At 43.5% G+C, this 12,053-nt stretch overlaps 1 protein-coding gene across 3 annotated transcripts in view; it reads left to right on the top strand.

Moving 5' to 3' along the window:
• The window catches only part of CDRT1 (CMT1A duplicated region transcript 1), a 33,347-nt gene extending 21,717 nt beyond the window's left edge, over window positions 1-11,630 (top strand). For 2 of the 3 annotated variants that reach the window (XM_042967270.1, XM_007080747.3), the window contains 3 exons: window positions 583-741; window positions 2,594-2,862; window positions 10,773-11,630. In XM_042967270.1, coding sequence (XP_042823204.1) covers window positions 583-741; window positions 2,594-2,862; window positions 10,773-11,581 — 1,237 coding nt within the window. In that variant the 3' untranslated portion in view covers window positions 11,582-11,630. The remainder of the gene's footprint in view (window positions 1-582; window positions 742-2,593; window positions 2,863-10,772) is intronic. The other variant, XM_007080748.3, reaches the window with a different exon arrangement.
• Window positions 11,631-12,053: the final 423 nt, after the last annotated feature.

Here is a 12,053-nt window from a genome sequence, read left to right as displayed (position 1 = left end):
CTTAAACACTGGGTTTTTGCTTCCTATAAAGATGATCATTTCCCCATGTGTGGATTTCTTTCTTCACTGATGCTAGGGACACCTGGCTGGCTCCATTGGTGGAGCGTGACTCCCGATCTCGGGGTTGTCGGTTCGAGCCCCGTGTTGGGTGTAGAGATCACTGAAAAATATCTAGTGATACTATCTGAAAAGGCATCAAAACAGTAAGTTCTCAGCATGACTTTTTCAGAAGTCATTAGCTAGGAACCAAATTGTAAGAGAAAAGCGTGATCACCTCTGGATCAGACCCCCACCCCCCGCCCCTGCCAAAAAACCCCAAACAAATAAAAAACAAAACAAAACAAAAATGCAAAAGCACAAAACCCGTGACAGAAGCCTCTGTGTTTCGCCACCTTGTGGCACTGTGACAGGACTGCAGGAAAAATAACCACGGGATGGGAGGAGAGAGGACAGCCACGTCTTGAAGGTGAATGGCGGTCGTGACCGCTGCCTCCCCACCATACACAAAATACCCCACGCTACCAACACACCCAAGCCTTCCAGCAACACACGGGTACAGCCTGCCGCTCTGTTCTCTTCCAGGGAGGTGCTTCATGTGGCTCTTCTCTTCCTCCGGGTCATCAGCGCCTGTGCCGACGGCAAGATCCGCATTTACAATTTCCTAAACGGGAACTGTCTGAAGGTGATGAAAGTCAATGGCAGAGGTGACCCCGTGCTGTCCTTCTTTATTCAGGGCAACAGGTGGGTGGTAGGTGTGGAGGTCAGGGCCGTGAGCAATTCTGTTTGGATGATTTTCTGCTCCCCTGGGACACCAGCCTTGGCTTTGCTGGCAGGAGGAGAGAGTGGGCAGGGCTCTCCTCCAATTTTGGCGGTAGAAGGGTAATATTTTGGCTATACAGGGGTAATATTTTGGGTAATATTTTGGCGGTAGAAAGGTAATGGTCTTGCGGGGGACTAATCGGACTTTGCACAAAGCTTAGCAGTCGGGGTTCACATTGCTTTTAATTTGTTCCGGATGTCTGGGCAAGTCAGGCCGTGAGTACAGTAAGGCACTGCCGTGAATGTGTAGACAGACCCTGCTTGGCTCCCTGGCCCTGCCTTCTCTGACCATCTGTCTCTGATGCCCACTTCTTTTTTTTTTTTTTTTTTTAATGTTTATTTTTGAGAGAGAGAGAGAGAGACAGAGCGTAAGCAGGGAAGGCGCAGAGAGAGAGGGAGACACAGAATCCGAAGCAGGCTCCAGGCTCCGAGCTGTCAGCACAGAGCCTGACTAGGGGCTCGAACTCACGAGCTGTGAGATCACGACCTGAACCGAAGTCGGGAGCTTAACCGGCTGAGCCACCCAGGTGCCCCTTCTGATGCCCACTTCTAACGCAAGGAGACTTCTGGGAGGGTGGGGGATGGCTATAGCGGCCGGTCCAGTGTCCATTGGGGAAGAACCGAGCCGGTGGGTTTACAGAAACCAGAACAATGACTAATTATATATAGTATTACACTTGCTATATGCTAGGTTCGGGGTGATATTATGTGAAAATACCCAAATAGAATTGTCTTTTACACAGATCACTTGAGACATCAGTTAATCTCCCTGAACCATATTGCCTTCCTTTTTTTTTTTTTTTTTTTGGTAAAGAACAAAAACCTGATGTTTTATTTATTTATTATTATTTTTTATTTTTTTTTACATCTATTTATTTACTTGGAGAGCGAGAGAGTGGGGAAGGGGCAGAGACAGAATCCTGAGTAGGCTCCGTGCTGTCAGCCCGACACGGGGCTTGATCCCATGAACCACGGGATCGTGACCAGAGCTGAAGTCGGACGCTTAACCGACTGAGCTACCCGGGTGCCCCACAGCTGTTCTGTTTAAATTTAGGGCATGCTCAGAGACTTTGGGGGTGATGGAGGGACAGGGGGAGCAAAGTCCTCTGTTACAGTTTTCCTCATCCCCATCACAGCAACAGAAACATGGTATTTGGATACTGTGCTTGAGAAAAAGGGTGAACTTCAAGACGGTGGGGTGCAGAGTAGCTAAGTTTTCTGCGTTGGGCACCCTAGGAACTTGGTACTCACTCCGTGAATGGAAATTCACTTAAAAATATTTTAACTTGGGGGCCGCCTGGGTGGCTCAGTCGGTTAAACACCAGAATTCGTCTCAGGTCATGATCTAGCGATTTGCGAGTTCGAGCCCCACATCGGGCTCTCTGCTGGCAGCACAGAGCCTGCCTTGGGTCCTCTGTCCCTCCCTCTCTCTCTGCCCCTCTCCCACTGGTTCCCTCTCTCTCTCTCTCTCCCTCTTTCAAAATAAATAAACTTAAAAAAATATTGTAACTTGCAAAGTAAAGTAATCAGAACACATGGCCGCGCTGACACTTAATTTTAAAGGAAACGACCCTCACCGCCCCGCCGGCTACCTTTCATCACTCCAGATCCTTCAGTAGCCGACACCATCCTGCGTGTACAGTCTCTCCCCCCGGGCGCTGTTCCCTTGGCCTCGGCATTGGACACGACCGTGATTGACGTGCCTTATTTGGAGGCCCGGGCAGTGGCGGCCTTCATGCTCCTTTTGTGGGCGATCTTGTTGCTTTTGTTCCAGGATGGTGATCAACACAGAGAGCAATATTCTCATGTTCCAGTTTGAGAATGTTAAGTGGCAGTACTCCCTGGACAAGGCCAAACAAAAGAAGAAGGAGAAAGAAGAGGACAGGGAAGAAAACGGCCTTGTGGAAGTTCTCTCCAGGTCTAGCACTCAGGTTTCCAGCCTGAAGGACTCGTTATCCAGTCAACAAACCGTGACCCAGGAGTCCCTGTTAAGTAAACCAGGCAGGTCCCGAGTTTTCCGGAGGACAACCAGGTTACTTACAGGTAAGAGAACTGAATCCCAGGCCACCTCAGTGTACCCGATGGAGTGGATGAGAGGGTGGCAGGATGAATTTCTTTGTAGGGAAAGAACGAGCATACAAGTTGGGGAGGGGCAGGGAGGGAGGGAGACACAGAATCCGAAGCAGGCTCCAGGCTCCGAGCTGTCAGCACAGAGCCCGACGTGGGACGTGGGGCTCGAACCCACGAACCGCGAGATCATGACCTGAGCCCAAGTTGGATGCTTAACTGACTGAGCCACCCAGGCGCCGCAATGATTTATTTTATTTAAGTTCATTTATTTATTTTGAGAGAGAGAGAGAGAGAGAGAGAGAGAGCGAGAATGGAGAAGCAGAGAGAGAGAGAGGGAAAGACAGGATCCCAAGCAGGCTCCACACTGTCAGCACAGAGCCCCATGCAGGGCTCAAACTAAGGAACCGTGAGATCATGACCTGAGCTGAAAAGAGGAGTCGGATGCTTAAGCCACTGAGCCACCCAGGCGCCCACCAATGATTTCTTGAAAATGTAAATCTTCACCTTTAAGGAAGGTGGGAGCCCATTCTTTTTGATTCACCAACTGGTTAGCCAACTCAAGAGAATCTCCCGATTTTCAAGGCCTAGGTTTACAAACGTATTAGAATCTTTGTACAGTAGATAACTAATATCTACTCTATACTTGCCATGAATACAAAAAGCAACCAACATCTGCGCCCATCCAAACATACATTACATAATTATTTCCTTAAAACAGAGGCAAGATATTATTGTACCACAGAAAAATGAGCTATGCAGAATGTATCATCTCGAGAGCCTGATTGATAACATGCGTACCCAGAAAATATTAGTTATAAAGCAGATACGTGTGTGTGTGTGTGTGTGTGTGTGTGTGTGTGCGTGAGTGCTGTTGGGAATGCTATTTATAAGACGCACAGAGAATAAATTAGGAGTGGGGTACAGTAGCCAGACTCCTTCCTTTTACCTGTCCCCGATTTTGGCATGGATAACTGGATCCCCAGATCTAAAGAGAACATCAAGAGATCACGTCCAGGCAAACACTACAAATGATCAGCTCTCTCTTGAGGAGACCAAGAGGTTTAGGTGGTGCTTAAAGCTTGGCAATCAGTAGGAAAAGTGGGTGAGAGGAAGGGCAGGAGGGGATGTAGATCTCAGTCTCCGGATGACTTACCTAGTGTGACACAACAACAAACAAGGTGATAGTCTGGGTGAAAATCATTCGATGACCAGCTATGCGCCCCGCCCCCCCCCTTATGTTGACCTAATCGAATTATATAATTACTGTGACTTCCTCCTCAATCTTCAGTAGGAGTGTTAACAGAGGCACCTCAAACTCAAGGAAAGTCAAAATCACCCCGAAGATACGGCAAGAAGAGGGCGAGTCCTGTTTGTAAGGAAACAAGGGGGCATAGATGGTGGGCAAGAGAGTTTGGAAGCAAAAATCCTTGCAGGGGATACGACAAATGGTGATACTTTATTCTGGATCAGGGGCAAGATCCTCTCTCTCTCTCTTGCTCGCTCACTTTTCCCCATCTAGTTTTTCAGCAAGTCCATGACCTTGCTTATCTTTGAGAATTCAGAATGGATAAAATGTCTGGCTTTTCTTAAGGGTGATTGGTTTTTCCTTCATTGTTCCCTTACGCACAGCCTGAGAACTTCTGTAAGAGCTGCCTTTCCAGTTTTGGTCTCACAGCCTGCCTCCTCCCTGCCACTGAGACTTCTCACTTCTGGGACTATTGCGTCATCAGGAATAGAATGTCCCTTTGTTGTTTTGGAGAGACTGTGGTAAAGATTTAAAATGCCTTTCAAATATTTTTGGTTAATAGGATAGCACTTGAGTCGAACTCCCTGCAGAGACTAGCTTCAAGGTGAAGTTTCAGGAGGGCTCTACCAACAAGGGCTCTACTATATCCTTGAATATACGTATGTTTATGTACCTGTACAGGTATACCTGCAAGGGTAAAGTCTTAGCAGTGGCGTTGCCAAGACAAAGGATAACGGCCCTTAACAGTTAGAAAGGTATCGGGGCACCTGGGTGGCTCAGTATGTTAAGCGTCGCACTTCGGCTCAGGTCGTGATCTCACAGTTCGTGAGTTCAAGCCCCATATCGGGCTCTCTGCTGTCAGCACAGAGCCTGCTTCAGCTCCTCTGTCTCCCTCTCTCTGCCCCTCCCCTGCTCTCACACACGATCTCTCTTAAAAATAAATAAACATAAAAAAATTGGAAAGATATTGATGTCGCACCCCTATGTTTATTGCAGCATTATTTACGATAGCCAAATTATGGAAGCAACCCAAGTGTCCATCAGTAGAGGAATGGATAAAGAAGATGTGGGTTGTGTGTGCGTGTGTGTATTTACTTGCATATATACATATACTATATACAAATATATACATGTATATACCCCACATATGTACATTATATATATTTGTGCATACACACACACATACACACACTGAAATATTACTCAGCCATAAAAAGAATGAAATCTTGCCATTTGCAACAACACGGATAGATCTAGAGGGTATAATGGTAAGCGAAATAAGTTAGAGAAAGACAAATACTGTATGATTTCACTCATATGTGGAATATAAGAAATCAAAGGAACAAAGAAAAAAAGATACCAAACAACAGACCCTTAACTATGGAGAACAAACAGATGGTTGCCAGAGGGGAGGTGAGTGGGGGGATGGGTGAAATAGGTAAAGGGAATTAAGAGTACACTTATCTTGATGAGCACTGAGTAATGTACAGAATTGTTGAATCACTGTATTGTACAGTTGAAACTAACATAACACTCCATGTTAACTATACTGGAATTAAAATTAAAAAAAAAATAATACCAAAAGAGGGGAACGCTAACATAGCTGATTGGATTTGGAAAAAAATTAGAAAGATATTGCCATAGTTATCCTTAAAAATGATATACCAATTTACAGTCCCACCAACAGTGCATGAGAGCTCCCACCACACCCGGGCACGTCCAAACTGGGTGTTAGCCATCATTTTGTACTTGCTTATATGGTAAGTAAAAATAGTTTCTGCATTTCTTTGAGGTGGGTCGCTAACAAGCTAAGTGTCCACCAGCGGGCAGTGATGAAGTAGATACAGAAAAATTCACACTATGGAATACTCGCTAACAGCTACAAATTGTATCATGAGGACCTACATGTATTGACTTGGAAAGAGATCCATGATATATTATTATATGAAGAAAGACACCCTAGTGAACAATGAGTTATCACAATTCCTTTTTTAAAAAATTTGGGGGGTGCCTGGGTGGCTCAGTTGGTTGAGCGTCCGACTTTGGCTCAGGTCATGATCTCACGGTCTGTGGGTTCAAGCCCCACATTGGGCTCTGTGCTGACGGCTTGGAGCCTGGAGCCCGCTTTGGATTCTGTGTCCCCCCTCCCCGCCCCCGACCCCGTTCCTCCCCTGCTCGCACTCTGTCTCTCTCTCAAAAATAAAGATTAAAAAAAAATGTGAGTTTGTTGACACACAATGTTACATTAGTTTCAGGTAAATGACATACTGTTTTGACAAGTTAACACATTATGCTATGTCCCCATTACATTGCTATTACAATATCATTGACTGTATTCCTTATGCTGTGCCTTTTATTCCCATGACTTACTCATTTAGTAACTGGAAGCCTGTATCTCCCACTCCCCTTCACCCATTTTGCTCATTCTTCCCCCACCCCCTTCCCTCTGGCAACCATCTCTGTATTTATAGGTCTGATTCTACTTTTATTCATTTATTGTTGTTGTTGTTGTTTAAGATTCCACTTTTGAGTGAAATCTGGTGGTATTCGTCTTTCTTGGTTTGACTTGTTGCACTTAGCATCATACCCTCCAGGTACTTTCTGTGTTGTCTCAAATGGCACGATCTCATTCTTTTTATGGCTGCTTAAACATCTTCATAATCCATTCGTCTATTGTTGGACATCTACATCGCTTCCATATCTTGGCTATTGTAAATAATACTATAATAAACATAAGGATGCATATATTGAATTAGTGTTTTTGTTTTCTTTGGGTAAATATCCGATAGTGGAAATACTCCATACTGTTTTCCATCGTGGCTCCACTGATTTGCAGTCCTACGAACAGTGCACGAGAGTTCCTTTCTCTCCACATTCTTGCCAATGCTTATATCTTGTATTTTTTATTTTAGTCATTCTGACAGGTGCAAAATGGTATCTCATTGTGGTTTTGATTTGCATTTCTCTGCAAATTATTAGAGATGTTGAGCATCTTTTCATGCATCTGTTGACCATCCGTGTGTCTGCTTTGGCAAAATGTCTATTCAGGTCCTCTGCCCATTTTTTAAATTGGGTTGTTTTTTTGGTGATGAGTTGTGTAAGTTCTTTACATATTTTGGATATTAACCCCTGGTCGGATAGATCATTTGCAAATATCTCCCACCATTCAGTAGGTTACCTTTTTGTTTTCTTGGTGGTTTCCTTTGCTGTGTGCAAAAGCCTTTTATTTTGATGTAGTGCTGATGTTCCCCCCCCCCCCCCCCGCGCTTTTTTTTTTTTTTTTTTTTTTTTTTTTTTTTTTGCTTTTGTTCCCCTTGCCTTAGGAGACCTAGGAGATGTATCTAGAAAAATCTTGCTACGACTGATGTCAGACAGATTACTGCCTGTGTTCTAGGATTTTTATGGCTTCGGGTCTCACATTTAGGTCTTTAATTCATTTTGAGTTTATTTTTGTGTGTAGTGTTAAAGGGTGGTCCAGTTTCATTCTTTCGCTTGTAGCTGCCCAGTTTTCCCAGCACCATTCATTGAAGAGACTGTTTTTCCCCATTGTACATTCTTGCTTTCTGTGTCATAGATTGACCATATAATTACGGGTTTATTTCTGGGCTCTGTGTTCTGTTCCATTGGTCTATGTCTCTCTTTCTTTTTTTTGAATGCCAGCACCATACTGTTTTGATTACTACAGCCTTCTAGTGTATATTAAAATCTGAATTCTGATACCTCCAGCTTTGTTTTTCTTTCTTAAGATGGCTTTGGCTATTTGAGGTCTTTTGTGGCTGCATACGTATTTCAGTGTTTTTTCTTCTAGTTTTGTGAAAAATGCTGTTGATATATTGTTCAGGGATTACACTGAATCTGTAGATGGCTTTGGGAAATCTGGATATTTTAACAATATTAATTTTTCCAGTCCGTAAGCACGGAATACCTGTTTTCTGTCATCTTTAATTTCTTTCATCAATGTCTTATAGTTCAGAGTATAAGTCTCACCTCTTTGATTAAGTTTATTTCTAGGTATTTTATTATTCTTGGTAAAATTGAAAATGGGAGTGTTTTTAAAATTTTTCTTTCTGCTGCTTCATTATTAGTGTATATAAATGCTACGAATTTCTGCAACTAATTTTGCATCCTGCAACTTTATGGAATGCACTCACTACTTCCAGTAGTGTTTTGGTAGTCTTAAGGATTTTCTATGTATAGTATCATGTCATCTGGAAATAGTGACAGTTTAACTTCTTTACCAACGTGGACACTTCTTATTTCTTTTTCTTATCTGATTGCTATGGCTAGGACTTCCAGTACTACGTTGAATAAATGTGGTGAGAGTGGACATCCTTGTCTTATTCCTGATCTTAGGGTAAAAGCTTTCAGTTTTCACCATGGAGTATAAAATGTTGGTTGTGGATTTTCATGTCTGGCCTTTATTATGTTGAGGTATGATCTCTCTGCCCCCACTTTCTTGACACAATTCCTTTTTTTAATGTTTTTATTTTTTATTTTTGAGAGAGAGAGAGCGAGAGACAGAGTATGAGTGGAGGAGGGACAGAAAGAGTGAGACATAGAATCTGAAGCAGGCTCCAGGCTCTGAGCTGTCAGCGCAGAGCCCGATGTGGGGCTCAAACCCACAAATTGTGGGATCGTGACCTGAGACGAAGTCAGATGCTTAACTAACTGAGCCACCCATGTGCCCCCAAACAATTCCTTTTTCTAAAGGAGAAAAACTGTGTGTTTTCATGTACACACATACACACACACACAGAGTGGTTGATTCTGGGATTAAAAAGGACAGTGGGGAAGATTTTAACATCTTAATTTTATTTAGTTTTATATGCTTTAGTAAAAATATTTAATATTTTACTATTTACTATTTTAACATCAATTTAACAATATTTAATCATCAATTCAATATTATAATTATTAAATACTATTTAATGTAATAATTTAACATTTAATAATTTAATAAAATGTTATTTATTTAACAAAGTGGACAGGGAGATATTTGAAGCTTCATCCCATCTTAGTATGTCCATACACAAACATCTTGGGATAAAACCTATTTTGTCAAGGAAAATTATATGTTCAGCACACTGTTGCATTTTATTTTCTAGTTCTGCATTGGTATAGTTTGGGGTACAGATTGTTTTTAATGTTTATTTATTTTTGACAGAAAGAGAGAGAGAGAGAGGGAGAGAGAGAGAGACAGCACAAGTGGGGGAGGGGCAGAGAGAGAGGGAGAGACAGAATATGAAGCAGGCCAGGCTCCGAGCTGTCAGCACAGAGCCCGACCTGGGGCTCGAACCCACGAACCGCGAGATCATGACCTGAGCCAAAGTTGGACGCTTAACTGACTGAGCTACCCAGGCACCCCACGTACAGACTTTTAATTGTTAGGTCAGACTAGACAATGACTTTCATGATTCAGTTATTCCTTTCGTAAAATGGGGATAATGCTTTCAGTGTATCTATGAGCTTTAGAGGGAGTGAAAAGCCCAAGTGAAAGAGAGATAATAGATTTGCTCACATGTGAAGACATCTTTGTTACTTCTAGGTATTAGGCGCCTTGGAAGTCTTGACCGTCATGCAGCATGTCAGAATGAATCTCTTATCCCTGTCAAGTGACTTTTAGAACTGCTGCTATTGTTAAAAAACATTTTAGGAACTCTTGTTCAGGAAGTGCCTTTTTTGGTCACATTGTGATATATTTAGGCTGTATATTTTGATGCAGTTTTGAGTTTGGAAAATGTCCAAAGATCATTTGGAATCAAATTTGATAAATAATTAATAAGATAGAGGTCAAACTTTGTGATGCAGTTTTTGTTTAAAAATAGAGATCGGGGGGCGCCTGGGTGGCTTGGTCGGTTAAGCGTCCGACTTTGGCTCAGGTGATGATCTCACGGTCCGTGAGTTCGAGCCCCGCGTCGGGCTCTGTGCTGACAGCTCAGAGCCTGGAGCCTGTTTCAGATTCTGTGTCTCCCTCTCTCTCTGCCCCTCCCCTGTTCATGCTCTGTGTCTCTCTGTCTCAAAAATAAATAAACGTTAAAAAAAATTAAAAAAAAAATAAATAAAAATAGAGATCGGTGGGGCACCTGGTGGCTCAGTCGGTTAAGCGACCAACTCTTGGTTTCAGCTCAGGTCATGATCTCACGGTTCATGGGACTGAACCCCATGTCTGGCTCTGTGCTGACAGTGCTGAGCCTGCTTGGGATTCTCTCTCTCCCTGTCTCTTTTCCCCTCCCTTGCTTGTGCTCTCTCTCAAGATAAATAAACATTAAAAAAAAAATGGAGATTTGTTACTATAAATTTATAAGGCCTATTTTGTGTGAATCATAAATGAGGTAGAAAGCACCTTCCCACAGGGAAGTCACAAAATGTGTGGAACATTGGGATTACATATGTTCCCTCCAAAATATGCATATCTAGAGCTGAATACACACTTGTACACAAATACCAGTATATTTCGTAAAAACTTGTCGTGTTGAATATGTCATAATTTCTAGCGTTATAGAGGATTTTTGCCCGCATGACGGCATACCCATTGGACAACAAAGACCTCAGATGGGTTTAACTTCCATGCATAACGAATTACTATTTTTCATGGAACACTCTGACTTGCTTTTGTTTTCTTTTTTTGAAAAACCAGATGATGAGAAAATTCAAAAAGAAAGACGCCCCGTAGACATGATCAAACGCTCGAAGAAAAAGTCCTGGCAAATCCCTATGTCACCTGACCAGTTCCTACTGACCGTTAATGCCCTGCAGCAGGCCCATAATTCGGGGGCATTTGCCTATCCCCGTAGGCCGCAAACCCAAGTCATCGATGCCCAGGGACCTTCGATTCCACACCCAAGGAAGGTCTTGAGTTTCAAAGGAAAATCAATCCAACTCGCAGTTGATAGGTTGAGGCGCAGCGAACCTCCCATAGATGTGAAACAAACCAACATTCCCCTGGAGATCCAGAAACTGCAGCCCAACCTGAAGAACTCTTTGCACAGTCCCCGAGTCCAGTCCACCATACCCCAGCCCGTGATAATCCACCCCCGACTCACCGGCAGCTGCAAGGGTGAAGACCAAGTGACCAGCTCCATCGACGGGACCGTGCGCGCCTTCAGCCCATTAACCAGCACGCAGGTCATTAAACCGAACCGCATGCTGGCCCCACCAGCGGGCATGACAACCAAATCTGTCAAGAGAGAACGACCTCACTTCTGTACGACCCTTGATCCCTTTAGAGCGAACACTCAGTTCATGTTGTTGACTGTAAGGGAGGAGAAAGAGAACAGGGAGGCCAAGAGGAAGGAGCATCAGGCCAGGAAGCCCACTGAAGTGCTCGATCCAGAAAAAGCCAGCAAATCTGCATGGATCAGGAAGATCCAAGGCCTGCCTATAGATAATTTCCTGAAGCAAGGGAAAATAGCGGCTCCTGAACTTGGACAAAACATGTTTATCTGAACCAGCCTTGGGGCATGAACATCTTACAATAAACAGAAAACCAAGTGGATGTTGGGGTTTGGCTACTTGTTTTCTTTGTTTGTTTTGGACTGGCCCTTGGCAATGTGGGGAGTCCGAATTATCTTCCTAGAAGCCAAAGAATTGATATAATCAGAGTAAGAAAAGAGGGGGAGCTGGGAGCTGGGAGCAATTGGCATCTGTGTTCCCACTGAAAACCACTGAAACTTATGAAAGCCCAACTTCACTGGTGGGAGATGGGAAAGTGATCATTGGAAATTGAATACCACTCATCATTACCAGTTTAGGGCTACCATTCTGATCGTACATGAATGATGGGATTGTGTTAGAATAATGCATTGGAATTCTCTGGTATTTTTGCACGGAAGCCTGATGAAGTTCAATGAGCTCAGTTAAGCATCTAAAAGGAGATACCCTCAATGGGGTTGACCTATTGCATTGGAGAACGTTATGC

This window comes from Panthera tigris, chromosome E1, assembly GCF_018350195.1.
Source record: "Panthera tigris isolate Pti1 chromosome E1, P.tigris_Pti1_mat1.1, whole genome shotgun sequence".
Lineage (NCBI taxonomy): Eukaryota > Metazoa > Chordata > Mammalia > Carnivora > Felidae > Panthera > Panthera tigris.
The sequence above is the reverse complement of the archived record's forward strand: the minus strand, read 5'-3'. Positions and strand labels throughout refer to the sequence as shown.